We start from the raw sequence: 23,573 nt of genomic DNA on the forward strand, positions 1-23,573 counted from the left end.
CCAGGTTCCAACATCTGCTGGACATCTTGAAAACCAGAAGAGTGGAGGCTGTTACTGCAGCAGAGTTTGAGGAGGCGTGTTCGATACAGGGATGTATTATAAGAGCTGGATGGGGCGCTGCTGCTTTTCCCAGTGGTCATTGCAGTATTGCAATAAAAAATCCCCCAGCAGCCCAAAAAGCATTTTCTCCATAGACCCCCCATTGTAAAAGAGACGCCTGTAAAACTGCTGACAGGACACCTCAAAGCAGACAATGTCAATTATGACTCTTTCTATTATGAATTTTTTGACCCATGGATTTTTTAGATCTGTAAAACCTTTAAAAATCAGTGATGTCATCACAACATAAAGCCTATGCACCGAGAAGGAACTCGTGGGCGGGGCCAGTCGGGGAAACACTACTGAGCATGTGCAGTGGGTCTCATAACATGGAAGCAAACCCAGAAACTAGGTATTATTTTCGTGTATGTGCTGACCGAGCTGTCTCAAAGGACTGAATGGGTGGCACTTTTGGTCCAGTGTCTAGCTCTTATCATACATCCATGAATAATATCAGTATAATTCTTTATTGGTCAATATTCTGACCCGTTGTGTTTCCCAGCAACACAAATGTACATCTGTATGCTGTACTGTTGCACACACTCCAACAACACCAATGGATAATATCATGCACGTGAGAACTGCGAGAGAAGAGGACGAAACAATCTATCGGCCTCATCAATACAGGTTGTATGCAGCTGGCTGATTTCCACAGCAAGCGTAGGTACTCTGAACAAGCCTGAAGCATTTTCCACTATTTCCATGTTTGATCCACCCACATATGAGGTTTTTTGTGTGTGAGTGTGTGTTATGTAAGGTGCCACTTTTGATGGTCAGGTCCACTTCCATGTTGCATCCCTGCGAGCGGCACAGGTGATGATGTAACACACCGGGCACGTCATTTCACTATTAGTGAGACTGTGTGTGTTTGGCTATTAAAGAGCTGTGTGTGTGTGTGTAGGTGGGAGTCTGTCAATTTGAAGGTGCACTATGTGAGTAAAACTGTGCATGTGCAAGCGTGTGTATGTATAAATGTACACTATGAATATTTATATGTGGATGGATTAAAAAAAGAAATGAAATATGCTCGATGTACTTGAAAATGTCACTTTTTCAGAGCCTGGTGATATGTGTGTCATAATACTATTAATAAGGAACTGTAGCACTGGCATGTTGCAAAATGTGTCATGATTAATATGCTTCTTCTTCTTCACAAGAACATGACTAACAGAGAAGAACAGGCAGGGAATATAAAAAAAAGAGAAAAAGGGAAGTAGTGGGGGATGAGATAGCATAGAAAAAGATTGGAAGGCCACTCAGTCCATACTATTCATGCTAACCCCTCCCCCAGTCCACCCAGTGGTGATAGTAGCTGCCTGGTTCACTGACATCATCTCTATTGCCAAGTCCGCCCCCCCCCTCTCGCTCCCATCCATCCCCACCCCCTCATGCATTCAGCAGCTGATGCCCGGGACCTCTCACTGTTCCCGTCAGCTGTTTTAAACTTTCATTCATCACATATTCAATATGTAGTGAATACTGCATCACTTGACACTGCAGAGGGAGGACAGAAATCTGTAGAAAATGTTCCTTTACGTCTTCCACTGTTTAAAAAACAGTGCCTGTGCAGTTTCCATCTTGTTATTTTTAGCGTGGAGCACATTGCGCCCACTGCTCCTTCACTATCTCTGTCTCTATCTCTCTGCACAGGCACAGTGTGCAGTATGCCAAGCAGAGTCAGTGTCAGTCACCTCACAGTGTATCACAAACACATACTGTATGAACACAATGTGCAGTGTGTTGTGTGATGAGTAAACAGTCACTGCCAATTGTAAGTCCCTGTATAAAAAGCCCTGAACAAAGCAGGCCAGATGTGCTTCTTGCCAAGTGCAGATGTGTGGACCGTTAGACCAAACTCCATTCAACGATCAAGCACACTGAAGTCTTGCTGTCTGATGAAGGTACATGAAGACAGATTAAACTGATGTGATGGCTGTAAACTACTGTAAAGGGAGTCTCCTCCTAGGTCAGGACTTCAGCTATGTACCGTCAGTTATTTACGTTCACAGAGGAGCAAGGCAGAAATAAATTGGCAGATTTTTGAAGGTAATTTGGCTCGAGGGGAATCTCATCTGGGCAATAGTACTCCTGGATTGCATTCATTCACACGCTTACAGTTGTAAAAATCGTCCATGTCGGTGTGAAAACACGTCTACACATGAATTCACTATGGCCCATCTCTTTCCCAACTGCAACGAGCTGTAACGTTAATTGAGTCCAGACCACGTCCCGCTGATACGTGCTGGTCTGAGTAACGTTCAGGGACCAGTCTCCGTTCAAATATCTGCCATTTATAAGACATCTTTATTTCTAAGTTATGCCCAAATTGTAAGTTAAGAAAACACATCACACATCACACATCACACATGATCTATTCCTATTAAAAATACAAGTTATTATTGTATACAGAGCTTGGTGAGTCTCTACGCTAATAAAGGTCGGTGTCAACAGAGGCTAATACACACGGGAGCGGTTAGCTAAATATGGCTCAGTCATTCATTCACTGCTAACACAACATTGTCAACGGTTGCACATTAGTCTATATTGAAGAGAAATGGACTTACAGCGATGCTGGCAACCGCAGTTTCTGGTCGCTCGATCATTGTACTGTGCTGTCACCACCCAGCCTGCAACGGACAGTCACCGAGGCATAAACCGATAAACGTCCAAAAGAACGACGGGGCACAGGGAAATACGCAGCTTTCCACCCGAAGAAAATGTAGTTTGGTGTAAACAGAAATAACTAAAGTGATTCTGAAAATGAATGAATGGGGTTAAATTACATATGGCCGCTGACGGATACTACTACCAGATGTAGCAGAGTGAAGAGAAATGCTCCAACGGCTGTTATTCACGACGAGAAAACACACAGAACACACACTGTAACATCCGGGGGAGAGTTTCAAAATAAGATGGAAAGTATTATAACAATTCTCATAGCACAGAAGTGTCTCAAAGTGGGGTTTTCCCCATAGTTCATTGGAGGGGTTCCAGGGGGTCCCCAGCAAAAAGGGAATACTTTTCACTGTGTGTACATCCATAAGTAACACGGTGAGAGTGAATATATGACTATTTTTTTGGTCATGGGTTTCATAAACGTTCTGTAATAAAACATCTAAAAGCAAATATCTATCAAAATGGGGACCCTGGGGACAAAATCTTATCAGGTGGGGGTCCGGGGTCTAATTTGTGTCACTTAGGAGTCCTTGATGTGAAAAAGTTTGAGAACCACTGACTCAGACAGTGTCTGTCTCCTGGCTCTTGTCATTCTGTTCATACCCTGAACCAAAGTCAATTGGTGGTTTGTTGTTTTGGACATTGAACTATGAACATTACATCAATCGAAGCAAGATAAAATTGTGTTTATTTTGTTGTAACGATTAAGACCATGGATTTTAATATTCATCTTCAAATATGGAAAGAAAACCCACTTCTGGTAACGAGAAGAACTGACAGATGGTGGAGGCCGGTGACGCAGGGCGATTTAGGCTCTTATTGTGATAGTTACTACGTCTATTTTCCGGTCTGCTTCATACTTGATGTACCTGCAGGGATCTTGAATCCGCCTCTTGATTGGTCAACCACGGATGTGACTGGCCTCTGATCGTGTGTGTGTGTGTGTGTGTGCGTGTGTGTGTGTGTGCGTGTGTGTGTGTGTGTGCGTGTGTGTGTGTGTGTGTGTGTGTGTGTGTGTGTGTGTGTGTGTGTGTGTGTGTGTGTGTGTGTGTGTGTGTGTGTAGTGGCAGGACATTGAATGACGGTTACGCCCTCTAGTGGCAAAGAGAGCCATTCGTGCCATCAGGTTAAAACAACATCCCAGCAATTTTTTTCTCCAACCCCCTTATAGCCTATATTTTTAAATATAGCCTAATCTACAGTGTATTTCAAATATGTATGGGAATGTATATTTTCAATGTTGATCTATTAAATTATATAAAAATATGTAAATGTGTTTTAAAGATATCCTGATCTCTGTAACCTTTTTTTGAGGTTACAGATCCTACAACTGTACTGTATCATAAAGACCCTGAAAAGAGTGACGGTGACCATGGTAACACTATTGAAGATGAGCCATATGCTCTGTATTTGGTCATCATCACACAAACATATAACACATTTTGTGTGTACTATCACTTAAAAAAAAAAAAAGGTGAACTTTAAAATTAAACTATGTAACTTCCGCTGAAAAGGAGCACCTTAACCATAAGTGACATTTAAAGGGTAACATTAAAAGGTTAAACTGTCCTTTACAAAGCAATATCTATCTAAACTTCCCTAACTTTAGCCATCATACATCACTGGTCATACCATATCAAGTAAGGCTTTTAGGTTTTAAGTGAGTGTGTTTTATTGAATATGAATTAAACCTTTGATTTTAAGGAGGAGGAATGTGTTATCTCTTCTTCCCAAGGATACGTAGCCTGGCTTTAAGAAACCTATCTTTTAGGCTCTGAAACCAAAAACTAATTATTTCAGTCTTTTTGATGTTTCCAGTGTTATTTGACAGATAAAGAATCCTGCACTTCTAAGATCCCTGTTCTGTGGGAGAGCTGCTGGTACACTCAGGAGTATGAGACTCACTGAAAGACCTTGTCCAAATGCAAAATAGCAGCTCGAGAAAATGTTTCAAATTTATCTGCAGTCTTTTGTGTTTCTTTGCATGTCTCCATCTCTTCAACATTTTTCCTTCCACGTACTAGTTCATGTAAACAATAAAAAGGAAGTCATCACCTACACTGTTTAATAAAAAGCAGTTGTGATTAGAAACTAAACCCCTGTCAATAAGAGAGAGAACCTCACAGACCCAAACTCTGACATGATGTCTCATTTTATTTCAATTGAGCCAGATTAGTAGCATAAGCATACAGACATACAATTTTTGTCAAATTGGATGACATATCCTGACAAATAACTGAGTTTAAAACATGACCTTAAATATCATATGTATAAAAACACAAGATAAAGAACTCGCAGTAGTTCAATATAGAAATAGTGGTGTTTCCCATAGCTTATACTCTACTGATGACACCAAGTGGAATTGGGAGGCATTGCTGTTTTACAGCAAATGTAGTTTCTGTAAATCAATTCAAATTACAATGCAAATGTAATTCACAGTGTTGACGGTCTGACTTTGAGTGTTTTACTAATACTACAAGCAAATCATACCTTTTGTTCCATATAATAAAATACATTCAATTTCTCTACCTAATATATGGTGGAAATGTATAAAAATGTATAAATATGTCATCTTAAAAACATTGTATGTATAAAAATCTGATCAAAGCAGGTTGTATATATTTCGCATAATGATGAACAGAGAGCTGCTATTTAGCTTATGATATAAACCCACAGATGTTACAGTGGAGACAGCGACATATTAGTTTAAAAGTTAAGGTTTGAAAAGCTGCAGTATCATTTCACATGGACTAGCCAGATTTTTTTCACTGGAAGCTCTGATGGTGGCGTTGCCATTTTTACAGGTTGGATGTCTTCCCTGGGAGGGCTTTGGCTTCCAGGTAGGTGATGATGTCCTTCACCCAAGTGGCTGATGGTCTGACACACAGCTGACGACCTGCCACTGTCTTCAGCCTGAACATACACATAAAAAACAAGAGACAGCTGGTCAGGTTGAGTGCATGCAGGTGTAGTAATGCAGGTGTAGTAATGGTGATTGGCAATACGCTCCTCTACGGTCATGTACTTACATCACAGCGGGGATGGGGCACTGCTGGCTGGTCTTGGTGTAGCCCACCACTCGCTCTTTGGGCAGCTGATTTTCATTGAAACGAAAGCAGCATTTCTTTGGGCCGGTGCCGCGCATACCTTCAAAACAAACAGCTGTGAATGAACAACTCAGGAACATACAAAAAACAAAAACAAACAAATACGTCATTTGCTAGGCACTTATTTCTTCTTCCCTTTTTCCATTTCCTGTGGGCCTGCAGGAAGCTATTTTTGATTCTATTTTTTGATTGAATAGATTGTGCCATTGTTCTGTTGTACGGAAACATTCTTGATTTGTGTGACTCTGTTGCTTGAATTGATAAAATACAATTAAAGGTAATGTAGCGCGTTAAAGCTGCAATAACTGATTTTTTTTGGTCAATCTGGGGCAGCAGGACACATTATAAACACTATATTGACATATTGCCACCGTAAGTTTATTTGTCTATTGCTACATCTGGCAGACATAGATGAACATCGACATTTTGGCCACATAAGTCCAATATTCACACTCTTTTAGCTTGTTGAGTTTTGGTGTTTTAATCAATATGGATTAAATGCTCCACTCGACCTCGCACCCTGTCTTGTACCTCCATTTCAGTTTTCAGAGCTTTGTCTTTGAAAATAACTGCCTACTGCTGGAAATGACGTTGATAACACTAGCCAAAATATACTTTGAGTCATTCTTAATATAGAACTATTCATATGCACCTCTTTAATGGTCCTTGTCTTTGTTTTTGGGGTAAAAAAAACCCCAAAAAACCACTCAAGACCCCTTAATCAGAGAGCTGTCAACTTGACATGTGAATTGGAATGTGACATTTTGTATGCTATTTTTTAAGTGAGGCTATGAAAGAAGCTCTAACATGATAATATAGGAATGATAAAATGAAATATTTTATAATTTAACAAAACAAAAAATCTCAGGTTAAATTCTTCCTATAGAAGCTGTATAGAAAATATCAATCAGACTCAATCCTAACCATAATATCAAAGGTGGATGATTTGATTATACATATTTTAAAATATAATACAATTCCCAGGCTCTCTTACAAGCACTAATTGAACACGTTATAGTGGAGCTCTTACCTTCAGTGAGCATGACAGCTGCCAGCATCAGCACGAACACAGACAGAGCGAGACGAGGAGCAGCCATTCTGAAGTATGTGTGTGTGAGTGAGTATTCCCTTTACTAAGTAGCAGTAAGTGAGTGTCAGTTGAGCTTCAGACTCTTCTCTCAGCTGTGTGGTATTGTACTCCATCTGCATCCATATATATGTACAGGAGCGGAGAAGCCCAGGGGAAGAACCTGCGTTCCATTTTTGGAATTATTGATGACGTGTCTGTATCTTTCTCTGTAAGCGGGATTTACCATGAGTGGGAGTTTTGTAGGCGTTTGTTCTATGACATTCTTTTCACTTCTCTAAACATTCTCTGATGAACCCTGTGATCACACAACAAATGAGGAAGTAATGTTTGTTTGTTTCGTTCAAGTAGTTTCCCAAAGAGTAAAGCTGCGTTTAGTATGATTGTGGCCACAACTACTGAAATTTCGGTCATCTCTCACCCCCTACAGCTCTCTTACCTCCTACATATCACAGCTACTGTTTTTGACATCATATGCGACATATGTGTGAGAGCAGCAGCATTCTGAAGATCAATATAATTCACAGTGTAGCTGACCATGCATTTCAGTTACCTACTACATGAATAAACCTTCTAAACTGACAGAAAAAGGTCAAGAAATCCATTTATGAAAGGTAAAATAATGAGTAAGTGCTGTACAATATGCAATGACATGTCTGTACAGACAGATAGAACAGAGCAGACTTAACCGAGGGCAGGTATGTGATTCTAATCTTATTCATATAAAAGGATGTAGCAATCAGATTTTTTCCCTACAATGAACAGTAGGCTATTAAATGAATTTTCAGTACAAAATCCTAACTTTAAATTTACATGTATATGCACACATAGTCCTGAAATTTTGAAATAGGCAGAAGATTCAATACTTGACAATTGGGCAATGACTTATTTCATTGTTATTCAATATACAATGAACTGCACAGTAAAACCAGTTTGGGGATTGTCAAGGGTTTCCCCAGGGTTTACCGCATGGCAATGATATCATCAACATGAGGATAAAGATGTTATTTTGAGAGTTTGAACTATATCCCAACTTGGTGGAGTCTCATCATGTATGTGAATGGTCTTAAGGTCCAAGAGAAGATTAGAAAAACTGAAAGGTCCAAATCACATTGCTATAAATGTATATAAATACTGTTAAAGCACGTTGAATATAATAATTAAATATAGATTCAAAAAAATATATGAGTAAAGTTATATTTTGTAGAAACATGACATTAATACATTTTTAGAAAAGTATATTCATATAATTAAAAATATACTTTGAAAGGGTTAGGGTTAGGATAAGGGTTACATAACGTTATAAAGTGCACTTTTAACAAATGTACTATATTACAAATTAAATTATCTTATCTTATCAATATGTTTTACATTACAATTTACTTTTCATTGTATTTGTAACTTTTACTCATTATGTATTTTGAAAACATATCAAAAAGTAGACTTTTACTTGGCTTCAACACAAGTAGAAATGTACTTGTTTATACTTTTAACACATATTTTATGCTAAAAGTATCATTTAAGTATTTAAAAATATACTTATTTTTCACTTGGGTACCAATACACCAATGTAAAAATTAAGTAAAAGTCCTGCATGAGAAGTGCTACTTAAATAAAAGTACATAAGTATTAGTGTAGTTAAATGTAATGTTGGAATAAAACTAGTTTAGAGGGAAAAATCACTATTCGGTGGAGCTGTAAACAACTCATAGACATCTGAAATGTCTACACACTGCTTTTTGTAAGACATCAAAAGACAAAAGGGTTGGAAACCACTGGGTCATCTTCATGTTTGTTATATTATCCATTGTGTCAAATCTTCATCTGAAAAGTAACTAAAGCTGTCAAATAAATTTAGTGGAAATATAAAGTACCATGAGATAGAAAGTAAAGTACAATGCCTCAAAATTACACTTCAGTACAGTATTAATGTAAAAGCCCATTGTTTTTCACCACTGCCCCTGCCAGTAGATTCCCATGTCTTTCATACTCCTTTCCCATGGGCTTTCTGTTTAACCAAATTCCAACACAACGCTTTTCCAGTTAAGAGATGTAACAAAATTCACATAGCGTTTAAAATTCCCCCAGAGCCACAAAACACATTATACAGCAGTTTTTACAGGATGAGTGATACTAATGAAACTGTAAACTGACATTCATGTGTAAACAATTGAGTGACCCTTTAAAGGGACAAGAAATAAATAAAATACCACATATCTGTTGCACAAAATTATGTTAAATAGTTTCTCTTACTTCTAACTTTGTTGTAAATTCAAGATACGTTCAGCTCTTTTTGCTGTTAAAATCACTCCTTGATTTATCTGATCATAACCCATGTTGTTACCAAGGCAATGACATGGGCCCATAAGCAGAAAATATTAAATTTGAAGGGGTCACAAGTTAAAAAGGGTTGGAACAACTGGGCTTAAATATTAAGATATATTTTAAATTATCTTTGGAAAGTAGCAGCAGACACATACAATGTACACTTTGTGGGAGAATGGGGGCTTACCGAATGTCTGACTCATAGTGCTGCTCCATAATTTTAGCATGACTTATTCATAGTATGAACCAGTCATATATGAAGACACCTTGCAGCCGCTGGATGTGAGAAGACTCAGTTTCAGTCAGTTTTTGTCTTAAATCAAATCAAAGTAAAGCCGTTAATTCTACTGGTCATGAAAATGATCTTCATCTTAATCAGCGATGAAGACATTTGTGTTTGACATGGTCATCTGCAGTATGGGGCCCCCGCAGGGATCAGTCCTGGCTCTATTCCTCTCCAGACTTCTCGCACACCTCTCAACACACCTACTTGTAACATGCAGAAGTTCTCTGACCACTCCGCAATTGTCGGCCTCATCTGTGATCTGTGATGAGGCCAACAGGGAGAACAGAGAACTGACACAGGACTTTGTAGACTGGTGCCTGAGGAACCGTGGGGAAGACCAAGGAGCTGGTGGTGGATTTCCACAGGTGCAGACACTATCCTCTGGCACCAGTGAATATCCAGGGAATGGACATTGAGAAGGTGACATCTTACAAGTACCTGGGTGTTCATCTGAACAATAAACTGGACTGACACTACTGCACACATAAGACAGACCAGAGCAGACTCGGAAGGAGACTGAGGTATTTTGGAGTGCAGGGAACACTCCGGAGGACCTTCTAGGACACTGTGGTGGCATCAGCCATCTGTCCAGTTCTGTCCTGTGATGCCCCGTTGACCTGGTGGAGGTGGTTTGAAAGAGGAGAATGATGGCCAATCTGCCTTCTCTGATGATAATTGACTTCCACCCCACGTGGGACACTCCTTCAGACTCCTTCACCTAAAGTATGTGAAGGAGTGATATCATAGGTCCTTCCTGGCTGCAACTGAGACTGTACAATCAGCACTACTCCCTGTAAACCACACATATACTCTTACTCTCCACTTTTTAATGTATACTACTGTGCAATATCAGTATTTCTTTCAGTTCAACTGTACAATATGTTTTTTCCACTACGAAATCTGTGCAATATCAATATCAATCTCTGGTATATTATCATTACACCAATATTCCTCTCAAAATACTTATTTATTGTTCTTTCTTTGCTATCCACTTTGCTGCTGTAAGACTAAATGTTCCCATTGTGGGACTAAAGGATTATGTTATCTTAAGATCATACAGCTGAACGCTCCAAAAAGCTTTTAAGTAGACCTTGAGTTGAGAGAATTTTTCTCGCATAATGAAACCAAGCTCATCAAAATTCTTAAATTATGATCTTTACAACGTACTGGAGTGATCTTCAGTATTTTTTTTAGCAGGAGTAGGCATACATTTCCTTGACTTTCTTCATGTTATGTTTGTTGTTTGCTGTGTCAGTACTGCTGGCAATTTGTGTAATGGAACAAGTTGTAAAGACGACATTGAGTCTCACTTTCTTAAGTTTTTATGGTGAACCTCCCATCAAATAATTGACTGGCACAGAGTGTAATTAGCATTCGTTTGGAGTTGAATTTTTATCCGCCTGAATGTAAATCCTGTGTTCGCTGTCCTTATTAGTTGAATAAGTCTCGTATGGGAAACTTCTTTAGCTGCTAATCCATCACTAGGTCTGTCAGAGCTGTCTTGCTGAAAACTGCTGCCTGCTGCACAGATGAGAGCAGTTAAAAAAGTAAAGCTGCACTCTGTAGGACCAAAACAATTAGCCAAAGGATGCTAAAATGCTCCATACAGGTGAAGATAGTCATTTAACCTATTGTGCATATAAAAATATTGAGGGTGCAGCTTTAAAACAGCATTTATGTATTTTCTGTGTTCATGCGGACAAGGACAAGCTGTAAACACCACATTGACATATTATCACTATATAAGTTCATATTCTTCATATTCATCATTCATAAACTCATATATGTTAGCAAACAGTTGCTTATTTACATATCTATTAGTCATCAATAACTTCGAAAGAAACAAAACTCTTATATGTTTCGAGTCTCATGCTTTGGGTTTGTCAGACATGACTTAGTTTCGGTCTAATGGGAGTTTTCCAAACTTGTGTATCATATGTAGATTAAGGGCTAGACTTGTCCCCTTTTAATCAAAAGCAGAAGGACTTTTTTCAAGCTTCTTTCACTTCTTCATTATTTGTCCCTTAAGAGACAAACATAGATCTTTTTGGCCTTTACGTTGTCTTCAAATATCAACCTCACTAATAAGCAGTAGAACCAAGATATTCTTACATATTGTTAACATGATTGAATTTCATATTGGAGAAAAAAAGGGAAATGAATTCTTACGCAACACGCTTCATATTGCTGTGTTTTCACTTGAGGTTAACCAGTTTCTCCACTTCTCATAGGTCAGCAGTACTAGTATTTACGTCACTATGGTCTTACATAGTGACGAAACTATTTCCATTTGAGCTTTGATACTACATTGCATGACACGTGAGTGAAATAATGACACAAATAAAGGGGGGAAAACTCCTTTGTTTTTTAAAAAAGCAGAAAAAAATAAGCAGTTTCTTAAAGAAGCGTAGAAAGAGGAAAGCTATCGATCCCCCAGCCACATTACAGAGACAAAGCTAGACGACCCCAGCAAGAAACAACGCCATCCAAGACATAAATCAATAATACAAAATAAAAAACATGAACAGATTAGAAAATATCAATCCAGTAAAGGATAGTGAGGCGTCACTTCTACTGAGACTACACGCCTGAAGCATTATTACAGTACATGCAACTACAAAAGCATAGAAACTTGCTGTGCTCTGGCCAAATGCAGATTAATTCTGTCCTGAACAAGGATGGAACACAAAGGGGGCAGTGTTTGGTGATCAGAAATGTTACAAAATACTAAAATTATTTCAGGAATAAAGAGAATTGTCAGCCGTTGACACATTTGTTAACCCCCCTTAGACTATAGACACCAAAGTAATCCATGATTCCTGACTGATTACTGGTTACAATGCATTGTGAATCCTCGGAAGTAAAAGGGACATGTTATTGTAAATATATGTTAATGCTAATTTTTGTCTCTATAATCTATAATCTTGATTATCATTCAACATAATATTTGCATTCAGCACTGTGGCTACATATACAGATTATTTTGGTGTCTTATGTTTTCATCACATAATAAATTACATGACCATAAGGACAATTTAATTTCTTTGTGTGTTACATTAATGACACTGTTAAAAAAGGCCCAAGTGAGAAATGGAAAGCCTGTTGAGGTGTAACGTCCAACTCAACAGGTTGTCTCTCCTGCTGGACGACTACACTGGAAGTCAACCTTTGTTGTCTTAACTACTGGTGTTGCCCTGCAGGAACTCTGCACAGCTGCACAGAGGGCCTGTGGAGACTTAGAAATAATTCCGAAGTTATGTCTAATTCATTCTAGTTGATCAGTTGTCATCAGCAACAGTTTAATGAGGCAGAGGAGATTTCGGTAAACACTTTGAGGTTCCCCCATTTATCATGAAACACTGCCACTCTGTGAGGGTATTGGACGCAACCAGCTCTGATCCAAGAATCCAGACATTTCAGTCACGCACTAGTTTTCATTTTTACCTAGTTTTGCAGTCAATTTTAAGCCACATTTTGAAATGTCGCAAAATAGGAAAAAAAAATTATAGAATACGTGCATTTCCATCAACTGGTTTGGAGCGAATAAAGTAAGATTCATGTCAGCTAGTATTGGTTCAGTTCCAGCTACCAGCCATGTCTTCATGCATTATCTTCAGACATCTTCTCTGTCTGTTTTTAAATCTCTTCTGAAAAAACCCATCTCTTCTCGTCTTTTATTTATTCTTCTGTACAGCACTTTGTACTTTTACAGTGCTTAACCATTAAATTTGGATGGATTTTCAGCTTCTTGTGGAGTTTGACCCTCAAGTGTGAAACTGATTAATGCAGCTTTAATGAGAGACACATCACTCTGATGGAATAAATTCTATTTTTTGTCACTCTACCCACCTGATGTTGTTTTTTCCCCCAGCTTGAGCAGTTGCCAAAAAAAAATAAAAAATAAAAAATCATCCAGTGAGTTTGAAGTTTCTAATTAATTTAATGAAAGCCAGAGTGACTGACATGTTTGGGTCCCACCTGATTAGCCTTCCTGGATTAGAGCTCATCATGAACACTGCACTCACACACAAACCATAACTTTGCCATTTCACATTTGCATTTGACCTTCAATCAATCAGTTTCCTTGCCCATTTCTTGTCAGTCTTTTCGTCATCAACAATATGCAAAAATACAAACACAGAACACTTACCAAAACAAAAGAAACTCCAAACCATAAAATGAATTACTCCACAAACAAACTGTGATAAGAACACAAAAGTGTAGTATTCATTATGAAGATGTTACAGTGGTCCCACTTATTTAACACTTGTTCGCAATCTTTCCACCCTTTTAGATGAATTACTTGGCAGTATTCAGTTGTTCAATAACAGAATAGAATAAATCAAAATCCCAAAACGTATTTAACCTGAAGACAGATCCCCAGAGAAAGTGTGGCACCTTTCTGTAACTCGCTATAGATCTGTGGTGTATTTACATGACACTTTACCAAGTAAACAACATATTCTAGGATTTGATCTCATTTGAACACCCTAACCAGAGGAGCGGTGATTAGCAGAGCCTGACACAGACTCACCCTAAAAGAACAAAAAACTAATACAAGATGAAGTTTGAATACAAAAAAAGCACAGATACAAATCTTAGTAATAAGAAGAATATATTAGTCATAATAATCATAATAATGTAAGTTCTAAAGAGTGTCAGAGCAGCCAGGTGACCTGTTGACTCATACTGTGTTAAAATTACAGTTGAACATACACAACAGAGCAATCAGTATGTTTCCTGCATTCACACTTTTAACGCACCTTCACACATACATGCACTCACAGCAATAGGGTGTTTAACCCTGGAACTTGGGTGCTTTCCATTTGACTAACATGGCTCCTCGCTTCCCTCACTGGTGTTTCTTCTCTTCTCCCAGCGGGGATATGAGACAGAGATGTGAGTAACAACAAACACACCAACATGAGAATGGAGTAATTTTATTTAACAAATAACATATCCATGCTCACTCTAGTGTAATTTTGAGGAGACTGCAATTACTCAGCATCTCAACTGTTAAATGTGTAGAAATAATTAACAGTGACAGTTTAAATGAAAACACCTGGTTCCTGATGCCTGATCCAATACTGATTGTAGATCTACTGCAACAACAGGACATCATGTGAAATAGAAACAAGCCTCTTCTCGCATTTAATTGATTGTGGCGATCTTGACCATGGTGAACCTCAATAGATTTCCACATCAAGGGCTGGAGAACGGAGGTGCAAGGATGGGAGGAAGCCGAATTAGCAGAATGGAAAGCACCCATCATCTGTAACTTTTCAGCACACTGTGTTCAGAAAAACACCAATTAGCACATTTATATCGAAAAGAGTAACACGATGTGAGCTTCCCAAATGTACACACACATCTATGTTGAAACTGACACTTTAAATCCTCTCCACTAGTGCCATGAAACAGGCAGACAGGTCAAAAAGCTGTTGTAAACATTGTTCACAGTGCAGACCATGGAAATCAAACAGTATCTGGAAACCTAGTGTCTACGTAACTGATGTTTTACCATGGATGTATTACAAGAGCTGGATAAAGCATCACCGCTCAGCCTTGCAATTTCTCCCAATGGCCAATTGGAGTTTTGCAGTAAAAAATCATCCCGCGGCCCAAAAAGCATTTTCCCCGTAGACCACCACTAAATCTTTTTTATTATGGATTTTTGATCTATGGAGGTTTTATAATTATAAAACTTTAGTCAAGCAGAGAAAAATTACGTCATCACAATGTAAAGTCTATTGGCCGAGCAGGAACTCACGGGTGGGGCCAGTGGGGGAAACATTACTGTGCATACTCAATGGGCCACATAACACAGAAGCAATCTCCGAAGCTAGAATGGGCGCCATTTTTGGTCCGTTATCCAGCTCTCATTATACATCAATATTATGTTTTACACATAGCTCTAAAACAATTATACTCTATGTTTTGGTAGTCATCCAATCATGGACACCAACTTCATCCATGTGTCCCCAGTAGATCTTTGATTTGATGCACCATACTAAGTAACATGAAAAGTTGAATTCATGAGTTATAAAACTTACTGTCAGGGGTTTAACTGCTACAGCCTTACTTAGTCTGGTATGGCCAGTAGTTTGACCATAAAAAAAACAATTGCTAATGTTAGCTAATATCAGCTAATCTTAGCAAATTTAAGATAGATATTGGTGTGTAACTGAAATTATTTTGCCAATTTTACTGACTTCATGGCTCCTCCTTTTTTGTGTAATTTTACCATAGCATTTAAGCATTCACCATTGTTCCATTATTATCACTCACTGAAATGTGGCTGCGTTCCATGTCGTTCCAATTTTTACCGTAACACCATAACCAAAGATCTACAGTGGACAAAAGGACGAAAATCTCAGCACTCAACAGTTACTTTGTCTATCTGTCAAAGCGTATTCAGTCTACACACTGTCCCTCACAAGGCTCCAGTTCCTGTTTGACACCAAGGTCTGTGTGGCTTTGTTTAAGATTGGGAGTTACAAATGTAAATGCCATGCTATAATATCATTATAATAAGTCAAAATATGCCAGATGTAATTTCTGCATTGATATGCATCTGAAGTTACAGTAGTTCAACCAGCAGGTGTGTTCAGACTGAACTCAAAGCAAATTCTTGCATTGCGTTATCAGTCTAAATTTGACTATTAAACTGCTGTGCAGTTTGTGTTTATTTGCTAAACACGTCCAATGTTCAGACTGTTAGCAGTGTCAGCTGCAGATAATTACAGTTGTTTACTACATACAACTTCAATGCCAGCTCTTTTCGTTATTTTCTTATCCTTTTTTTTAAGATCACTGTACATTTATGAATTGGAGTCATACAGTGGTTAATACATTAAGAATTTGGTGGATGCATCTTTTCAATGACTTTATATGCAATCGCACAGCCTCTTAAGTTTGCTTTGTGTTCAGTCTTAATTCACTCTAATTCATGTTGCATTGTAGTGTTACACTACTTCATGTCTGTGTACTTTGTATGCTTGATGTGTGTGTATTCATTAAGCTTTGCACAACATTAATTCAGTATATTTATGGTGGACTGTCAATCTTTGGGATCATTTAGAACTTTACAAAAATGCTAATACTTGGCATGTTGTACAGGGAGTGTGCAACCTGTACGTCTTTAAAATGTTTCTTAATGAGGTTTTGCAGTTGTGTCACAATATGGCTGTCATCATGGTGGTCCACTGGACAACTGGCTGTGCTAAAATCAAAAACTGGGCTGTATACTTAATTAGTGCACAAATCAGACGTGCTTACAAGACTGTGAAGGCTCGCTAACCAGATAGCTACAGTGTTTTTTCTAGCTAACAAGCTGATAATATCTACTCAAAAACAACCAAGTCATGTCATTTGAGGACCTCCAATATGGCCGCCAGAAGTTATGTTACAGTACATCAACTGAAATCCCTCTGAACATGACGTGTGCCTGCTTTATGTAAATCCTCAATATGTTTCCGTGCGTATCTTTGTGTGTGTTAAGTGTCATTGGCAGGGTGTATCACATGCAGAAATATCACACTGGCATACAGTAAGTGTGTGTTTCAGGGCAAAATGCCTCTTGATTTGTCAGGCATCCAGACTCTAGCAAGTATGTATCAAGCCGCTATATTAAGATTGTAAACTGATACCATTTCCCATCATGCATCAGCAAAGCCTCACTTCCCACTATTACACCAAAAACATGTCCTTTACTTTCCTAATTTTTTCCAGTCACGGCTGAAAAACATGCTATAATCATCAAATTGCATCAAACAACCTTTCCTCCAATTCCATGTCCCTTTATATAATACCTCTTTTTTTTTTTTTTTTTAGAAACATACCATATAGTATTAAACAGGCATTTAAACTCCCTATAAAAAGTGGTGTGGCGACAATAGAAATTGTATCATATTATTTTTCTCCTTTTAGAAAGACAAGATTTTAGTTTTTTTTTTTTTTTAGAAAAAAAGACACTTGTTGAGGTTCCTGGGACTGATGTGGGGGTAGTAAGGTAAATAACTGACAGCTGAACTGACCATTAGCCTTTCTTGAAGGAGCACGACACAAGGACACAGACGGTCAGTGTACAGGCCAGTCTGTAGCTGGACACTTCACTCTCATAACTTAATGTATTTTCTGTTTATACACAGTCACTAAAGAATGAGGATCCAACAGTCCCTGCAGGTAGAAACATAAAAAAAAACATACTTACACTACGGCTAAAACAGATTCAATAAAAGGAGTGTGTGTAAATTGGCTACATGAAACAATTCACTGTAAATAAAACCCTCTGGATTCAGTCCAACAGTTGTTGTCCATATGGAGAGAAGAGGAGCGGAGAGGCCAATCGATATTCAACAGTCAAAATGTTCATCACTTGTGTTGGTGTGTGAGGGGTGTGTGTTTGTGTGGTTTTCCCAGGAGGATGGATATCTCTCTGGCTTTCTAAACAGAATCCCCCTGCTTATCTCTCCTCTCCAGAGTCTTTCTCTTTCCTATCACTCCCCAGCTAATGCTCTCCTCCACCACCTTTATATCCATCCATCAACTGAACGCTCATGCAATGATTCTTCCATCCTTTTTCGCTGTCCTTTCAGCCCTCTCGCAATACTGCATTGTGTCTCTCTCAAGCTGCTCCATATCTGTCAACTCTTCATTTCTTTTTCTTCTCTTGGTTGTCTGTCATCCCTCCATGGCAGTAAATTTTAAAAGCGTAGGTGATCAATCTAAGGCTCCTCTTCCCCGGTGGACACAGCCAATCGCATGGCCACAGACAGATGGTCGGTCAGGCCGGCCAACTGGGTTACAAAGCTGAACTCTTCGATATCCTGCAGGGGGAGGAGAAGAGTCATGATCACTTCACAAGTTTTATTCTGTATTTTAAATCTGCATTAAAGCATCATATGTTATAGAGTGATCATATATTTGTCTGTAAGTGGCCTGTGCACATCCATAGTCCACCCACACAGATGTTCACTATGTTGTCTAATTAGACATGTCTTGTTGACATCATGTAATTCCCAATTAACACCTGTGTGGGTGTGCAGGACCTTTTCATTTGCAAAGTAATTTGTGACCATGTTGTGTTTTTGTAGTTTGGTTATCTTTGTCTGTTCTGTACAGGCTGCTCCTGCTTTTCCCATGGTTTCTTCTGTTTTTCCATCATCAAATTTTTTTGGGGGGAGGAATTTTTCCTTATTCGAATGGAGGATCTAATGATAGAGGAAACTGTATTGCTGTACAGATTTTAAACCTTGCAGAGGCAAATTTGTGATTTTGATATTGGGCTATAAATAAAATGGGCTTGACTTAACCAGAGCTGTTGAATAAATTTGGTGGAGTAAAAAGTACTCTATTAACCTCTGAAATGTAGTGGAGTAGAAGTATAACATTGTTTAACATGGAAATTCCTATGAACAGTACAAGGTATCTCAAAATTGTGACAGTACTGAGGAAATGTACTTTGGAACGTCCCACCACTGACACAGAGAAACATTAGGGTTTATTTGGAGTTTCTGGTCATGCCTGTTGTCTCTTTATTTAATTTCTGAATGTTCAATAGTAGTCTCAACCAAATCTTGAGAAAATATGTATGTGACTGTTGAATATTTCCTTTCTAGCACCCTGGGTACCAATTGCCGCTGTAAACCACCTGCACTCTTCTGGTTTTACGCTTTTCACTAGATGGTATGGTAATTGGCTCCTGGAATTTTCTTCTGATCAGCCACCAGAGCATTAGTCATCTCTAAAACTGAAAAGGGCCTTCCCAGAACTATCGCCCCAGCATCTTCATTGTTTCCTGAAGCATTAATACTTCCCTTCATTGGAACTAAAGGGACTGGTCCAAACTATGATAGACAGCCCCACACCAAAAATATGTACATAGGGCTATTTACATACATTTGGTAATATAGGGACTTAACGACTACTGACTGTTATCATTAAAGTCCCTGCCACTACTGTTAATTCCACAGAAACCCCTATTACTACTTCTAATTAATCCTTTATATAACATACTTTAAAATATTTAAAATACTACCTAATTACTTTAAGACATGTATTACATAGTTCAATTCATTACATAATATTGATGCATTTTATTTGACCACTATTCAAAATTAACTTTAGATAATTTTTTCAGATATGTGTGAGATAAGAGAAGGATAAGGGAGTATAAAACAACTGCATAAACAGAAAAAACACGTGAGGAAATAGGATGTTATAGAGAGATGTGAAAACTGTTTCAAGTGGTTTGAGGTGAGGTCGCAAAATAACAATATATTATGCCAGTTTCACTTGGCAGTCAGTGATAAGTGAAATGGTGTTACAGTAACTACACTCAGGCACAAGGTGGCATCAGGCAGCTGTTAATTTGAGAGAGAGCGAGAGAGAGAAAGAGAGAGAGAGAGAGAGAGATAAGAGAGAGAGAGAGAGAGAGAGAGAGAGAGAGAGAGAGAGAGAGAGAGAGAGAGAGAGAGAGAGAGAGAGAGGAGGAGGAGAGTCAGGAAGGAAAAGAGAGATGTTCTATGCAAATAATGCGATTTGATTTTTCAATCTTCTCCAATGCCTTGCACAGACAGAGATGTCAGCACTGCCCTCATTCCCTTCCTTTCCAGTTCTTGTGGTTGTGTTTCACTGTTCCCCTTTTTATACTTCTACTAAGTCAAACATTTTGCTTTGGTGTGAGATAATTCCACTGCTTTTCCAGTGCTGTCTCGCATGGTTCGGGATAACAAGTGCCTTGTTGCTAGGAAATGAATCAAGGCAGCATAAAGCAGGTCATTTCCCTGATGATAAGAAACTAGGCCTCAATTCAACAGAACTCTTGCACAAAGTTGCTGTGAATGGAAACCCAATAATCTCACTCTGTCAGTAGACTTATTGAAATATGACTTGTCGGAAATTGAATTTATGTGCAAAACCAATTTTAGAATCACTTGCCTGCTTCTCTTGGCCAGTTGTCTCATACTGTACAACCTTGCTTATAGTTCCCAGTCTAGCCAGTTACATGATGCTTCAATTTATTTCATCCATTTTCCAGAAATCAAACCTTCAAACACGCATATCTGACAGGTGACTGCTGCACAGAGATTCATGTTTGATGTTAAAATATGATTCCAATTTATATTGCTTTGTTTCTGCTTGTCAACATATTGTATGCACTGAAAGATTTTGACTTATTGAGTGCTGCAGGCTTTGTCATTCATCAGAATGCAAATACAGGTTTGTTTCAGTGTAGTTAAAAAATAACACGTTGAAATAAACCTGTAATTGGCCAAAACTAACTATTGGGACCTCACATGGGTTTTAAGATAAATTTGAGCAGTTGCTGGATGATATAAACAGGAAAGCAGAAAGAACATTTCTGTTTTACAAAATTATATTTCATTTGCTTACTCATCTTATTATTTTTTCTTGTGAGTAACTGGATGATTTGCACTTGTGAAGAACTTAATAATATAGCAATAGCAAGGAAATTGGTACAAATGCAACCAGTAATGAGGCATTGCAAATAGACATTGCTTTATCTTAAGGGGTCTTAAGCCAGACAGGTTGGGAAGCATACATATTTGTTATATATAATACTGCCAATTTTTGTATTTACAATCAAAATTTGATTTACTCTGAGTCAACTAATATCCCCAAATTTGAATAGTGTCAATATGCAGACGGATGATAAATGTAATAAAAAAACAACATAAATGTCTAGTTTCTCAGAGAGAGATTAAGACTAGTCCTAGACTAAAGACAAGATCTGGTGACAATATCCATAGAGACACAAGTCTATTCTTGGACTAGAATTAATCTCGGTCCGAGAAATCGGCCCACAGTGTCAAGTACTCAGGCTTGTACTGGTTTTTCCTTTAATTTACTTAATTTCTCGGATAACTTAAATGATCAGGATGGTCACTTTACAATTTCCTTGTTGTTACAGTGACCCTGTTCATGGTACCTACATGGCCACTGAAGGAACATGTCGATCACTGCAACAATGTGGATCACTTATTTGTCTTAAATAGTTTTTGGACAACAATGGAGATGTACCACACAGAGGAATACGATGCGTCAGGCTGTGGATACACACACGATACTTGTTTGTAGGATCAATTTATTGTTGGTTTTGGTCTTTTCATGGGATTTGTTGACAATAAGGACAACATTGGATACGGCCAGCCTTATCCTTTAAGACTTTTCTTGTAATCCTTTGCTTAACCATACCAGTTTCCAGTCCTGCTGCAGGCTCTCATCGCTGTACAGGATGTAGTCAATCCGGCGTCCATTGCCCTTCAGTGGGATCTTCCTCCCCTTCTGACTGCTGGCGGGACACTGGCTCTTACTGGGAGGAAACACCAGGTACTCCTTCCTCCCCTCTTCATTCTCCATCACTCTGAAAAGACAGACAGAGATGTGAGACGATCATTAAACTGAAGACAGACCAAATACAGGAAAATGAAAGTATCAAATATCGTATAGTAGAATGACTTTGATTTTATTAGCAGTTTAGTTTTCAAAGCAGAGAGTTCTCTCCTTATTGTATTTAATTTACAGTTTGTCAAATGATATTCATCAGATTTTTTAGTCTATGAACACACACACACACACACACACACACACACACACACACACACACACACAGACGTGCACCGAGGGCAACAACCCCCCCATCCTCTTCCCACATAACTAATAACAATTTAACCCCTGGTTACAAGATATAAGTAAATTCATATTTATCCTAGTGCCATTAATATCAATGAGGTCAATGAAGTATTTCCAGAAAGCTGCTACCGACTGTGCATTTGCACGTTTTTCCATTAGGGTGCACAAGTGGCTTCTAACAGCTTCTTTTGCAAACTACTGAGTCAAAATGATGCACTGCACTGTCAGTTCTGGCAAATTACAAATATTGTAATGCCTGTGTCATAAACAGGTGCTTGAACAGATAAAAGTAGCTTCTGACTAACAGACAATTAACTATGTCAGAAAACAGAAAAAGAAAAGCAAAACTAAAACAGGTATGGGGTTTTATGAGCTTGTGCTTGTGTCTTGTCATTTGTTGTAAGGACCACTTCTTGTTTCTGACCTTGAATGAAGACACATTTATATCACATAGTGAGGACATAGTGAAAAAAAAACTTACATTTGGGGAAAAAAGACCCCACCTCACAATGCAAACCACACCAATTTTAGGTTTAAGTTTAGTTTTTGAATAGAATATGGCGTGGATCATTAGTGTGTCCTCCGAAGTGACAAAAACAAGTGTGTGTGTGTGTGTGTGTGTGTGTGTGTGTGTGTGTGTGTGTGTGTGTGTGTGTGTGTATGTGTGCATGTATGTGTGTGTGTGTGTGACTTACTTTTGTAAACTTTCCGGTGAACTGACCTCATCATCATAAAGGCCACTGGTATCCAGTAGTGTACCTGTTGAGTGACAGTCCATAATCACATTAAAATGTATCACAGTGCAGGCAGACACACACTGCTGCACACATTTCTAATCATGTTTACTGACTTCTCTTCATTTTAACTGCCGTAAATGCTCCCATTGAAAGTAATAATGTGGAGAAGAGAAGAGCCATTTTTACACATTCTCACATTTTGCTAATTCCTTGTTAATGAAGTAACAGTCAAATACTATTATTCCTCAGTCTAGTGAGGACTTTCTTGGGCCCAGTAAAGAACCTCCAAATCCTCCACTTGCATACTTTTTCTGGGGGGTTGTTTGCGGACACAGACACATTCCACATGTGCGCACTAGTAAACAAGGTTGCAATGTGATAACTTTCCTGAGTTGTGAGTATTACAAACTGCTGTGCTTTTCTAATCAGCCTTTAAACACAATAAACTGTTACTCCAACTGAACTTGCTGGATTGTATTCCATTGTCTCACTGGTACTTTAAACCAGATGCCCACTCCAGCACAGCTCCATATATTGTTTTACACAGGGTGAAATCTTCAGTCAGACATTGGGGATGGGGGATGGGTCTCCAAATTGGT

The 23,573-nt window shown here is 38.5% G+C and overlaps 3 protein-coding genes across 4 annotated transcripts in view; all 3 read right to left on the reverse strand.

Moving 5' to 3' along the window:
* LOC133981430 (septin-7-like) overlaps positions 1–2,921 on the reverse strand; it is a 51,158-nt gene extending 48,237 nt beyond the window's left edge. For both annotated transcript variants that reach the window (XM_062420108.1, XM_062420107.1), the window contains exon 1: positions 2,664–2,921. In XM_062420108.1, the coding sequence (XP_062276092.1) occupies positions 2,664–2,702 (39 nt within the window). In that variant the 5' untranslated portion in view covers positions 2,703–2,921. The remainder of the gene's footprint in view (positions 1–2,663) is intronic.
* A 1,987-nt stretch (positions 2,922–4,908) lies between these two features.
* LOC133981431 (monocyte chemotactic protein 1B-like) lies at positions 4,909–7,051 on the reverse strand. The gene is made up of 3 exons (XM_062420110.1): positions 6,913–7,051; positions 5,805–5,922; positions 4,909–5,688 (listed from the first exon to the last, which is right to left on the reverse strand). The coding sequence occupies exons 1-3, from the start codon at positions 6,977–6,979 to the stop codon at positions 5,574–5,576; spliced, it is 300 nt and encodes a 99-aa protein (XP_062276094.1). The 5' UTR covers positions 6,980–7,051; the 3' UTR covers positions 4,909–5,573.
* An 11,050-nt stretch (positions 7,052–18,101) lies between these two features.
* smpd3 (sphingomyelin phosphodiesterase 3) overlaps positions 18,102–23,573 on the reverse strand; it is a 29,256-nt gene continuing 23,784 nt past the window's right edge. The window contains exons 7-9 of the mRNA XM_062421157.1: positions 22,933–22,996; positions 21,800–21,968; positions 18,102–18,408 (exon numbers count right to left, since the gene is read on the reverse strand). Of these exons, the coding sequence (XP_062277141.1) occupies positions 18,307–18,408; positions 21,800–21,968; positions 22,933–22,996 (335 nt within the window). The 3' untranslated portion in view covers positions 18,102–18,306. The remainder of the gene's footprint in view (positions 18,409–21,799; positions 21,969–22,932; positions 22,997–23,573) is intronic.

This window comes from Scomber scombrus, chromosome 6, assembly GCF_963691925.1.
Source record: "Scomber scombrus chromosome 6, fScoSco1.1, whole genome shotgun sequence".
In the NCBI taxonomy this organism is placed as follows: domain Eukaryota; kingdom Metazoa; phylum Chordata; class Actinopteri; order Scombriformes; family Scombridae; genus Scomber; species Scomber scombrus.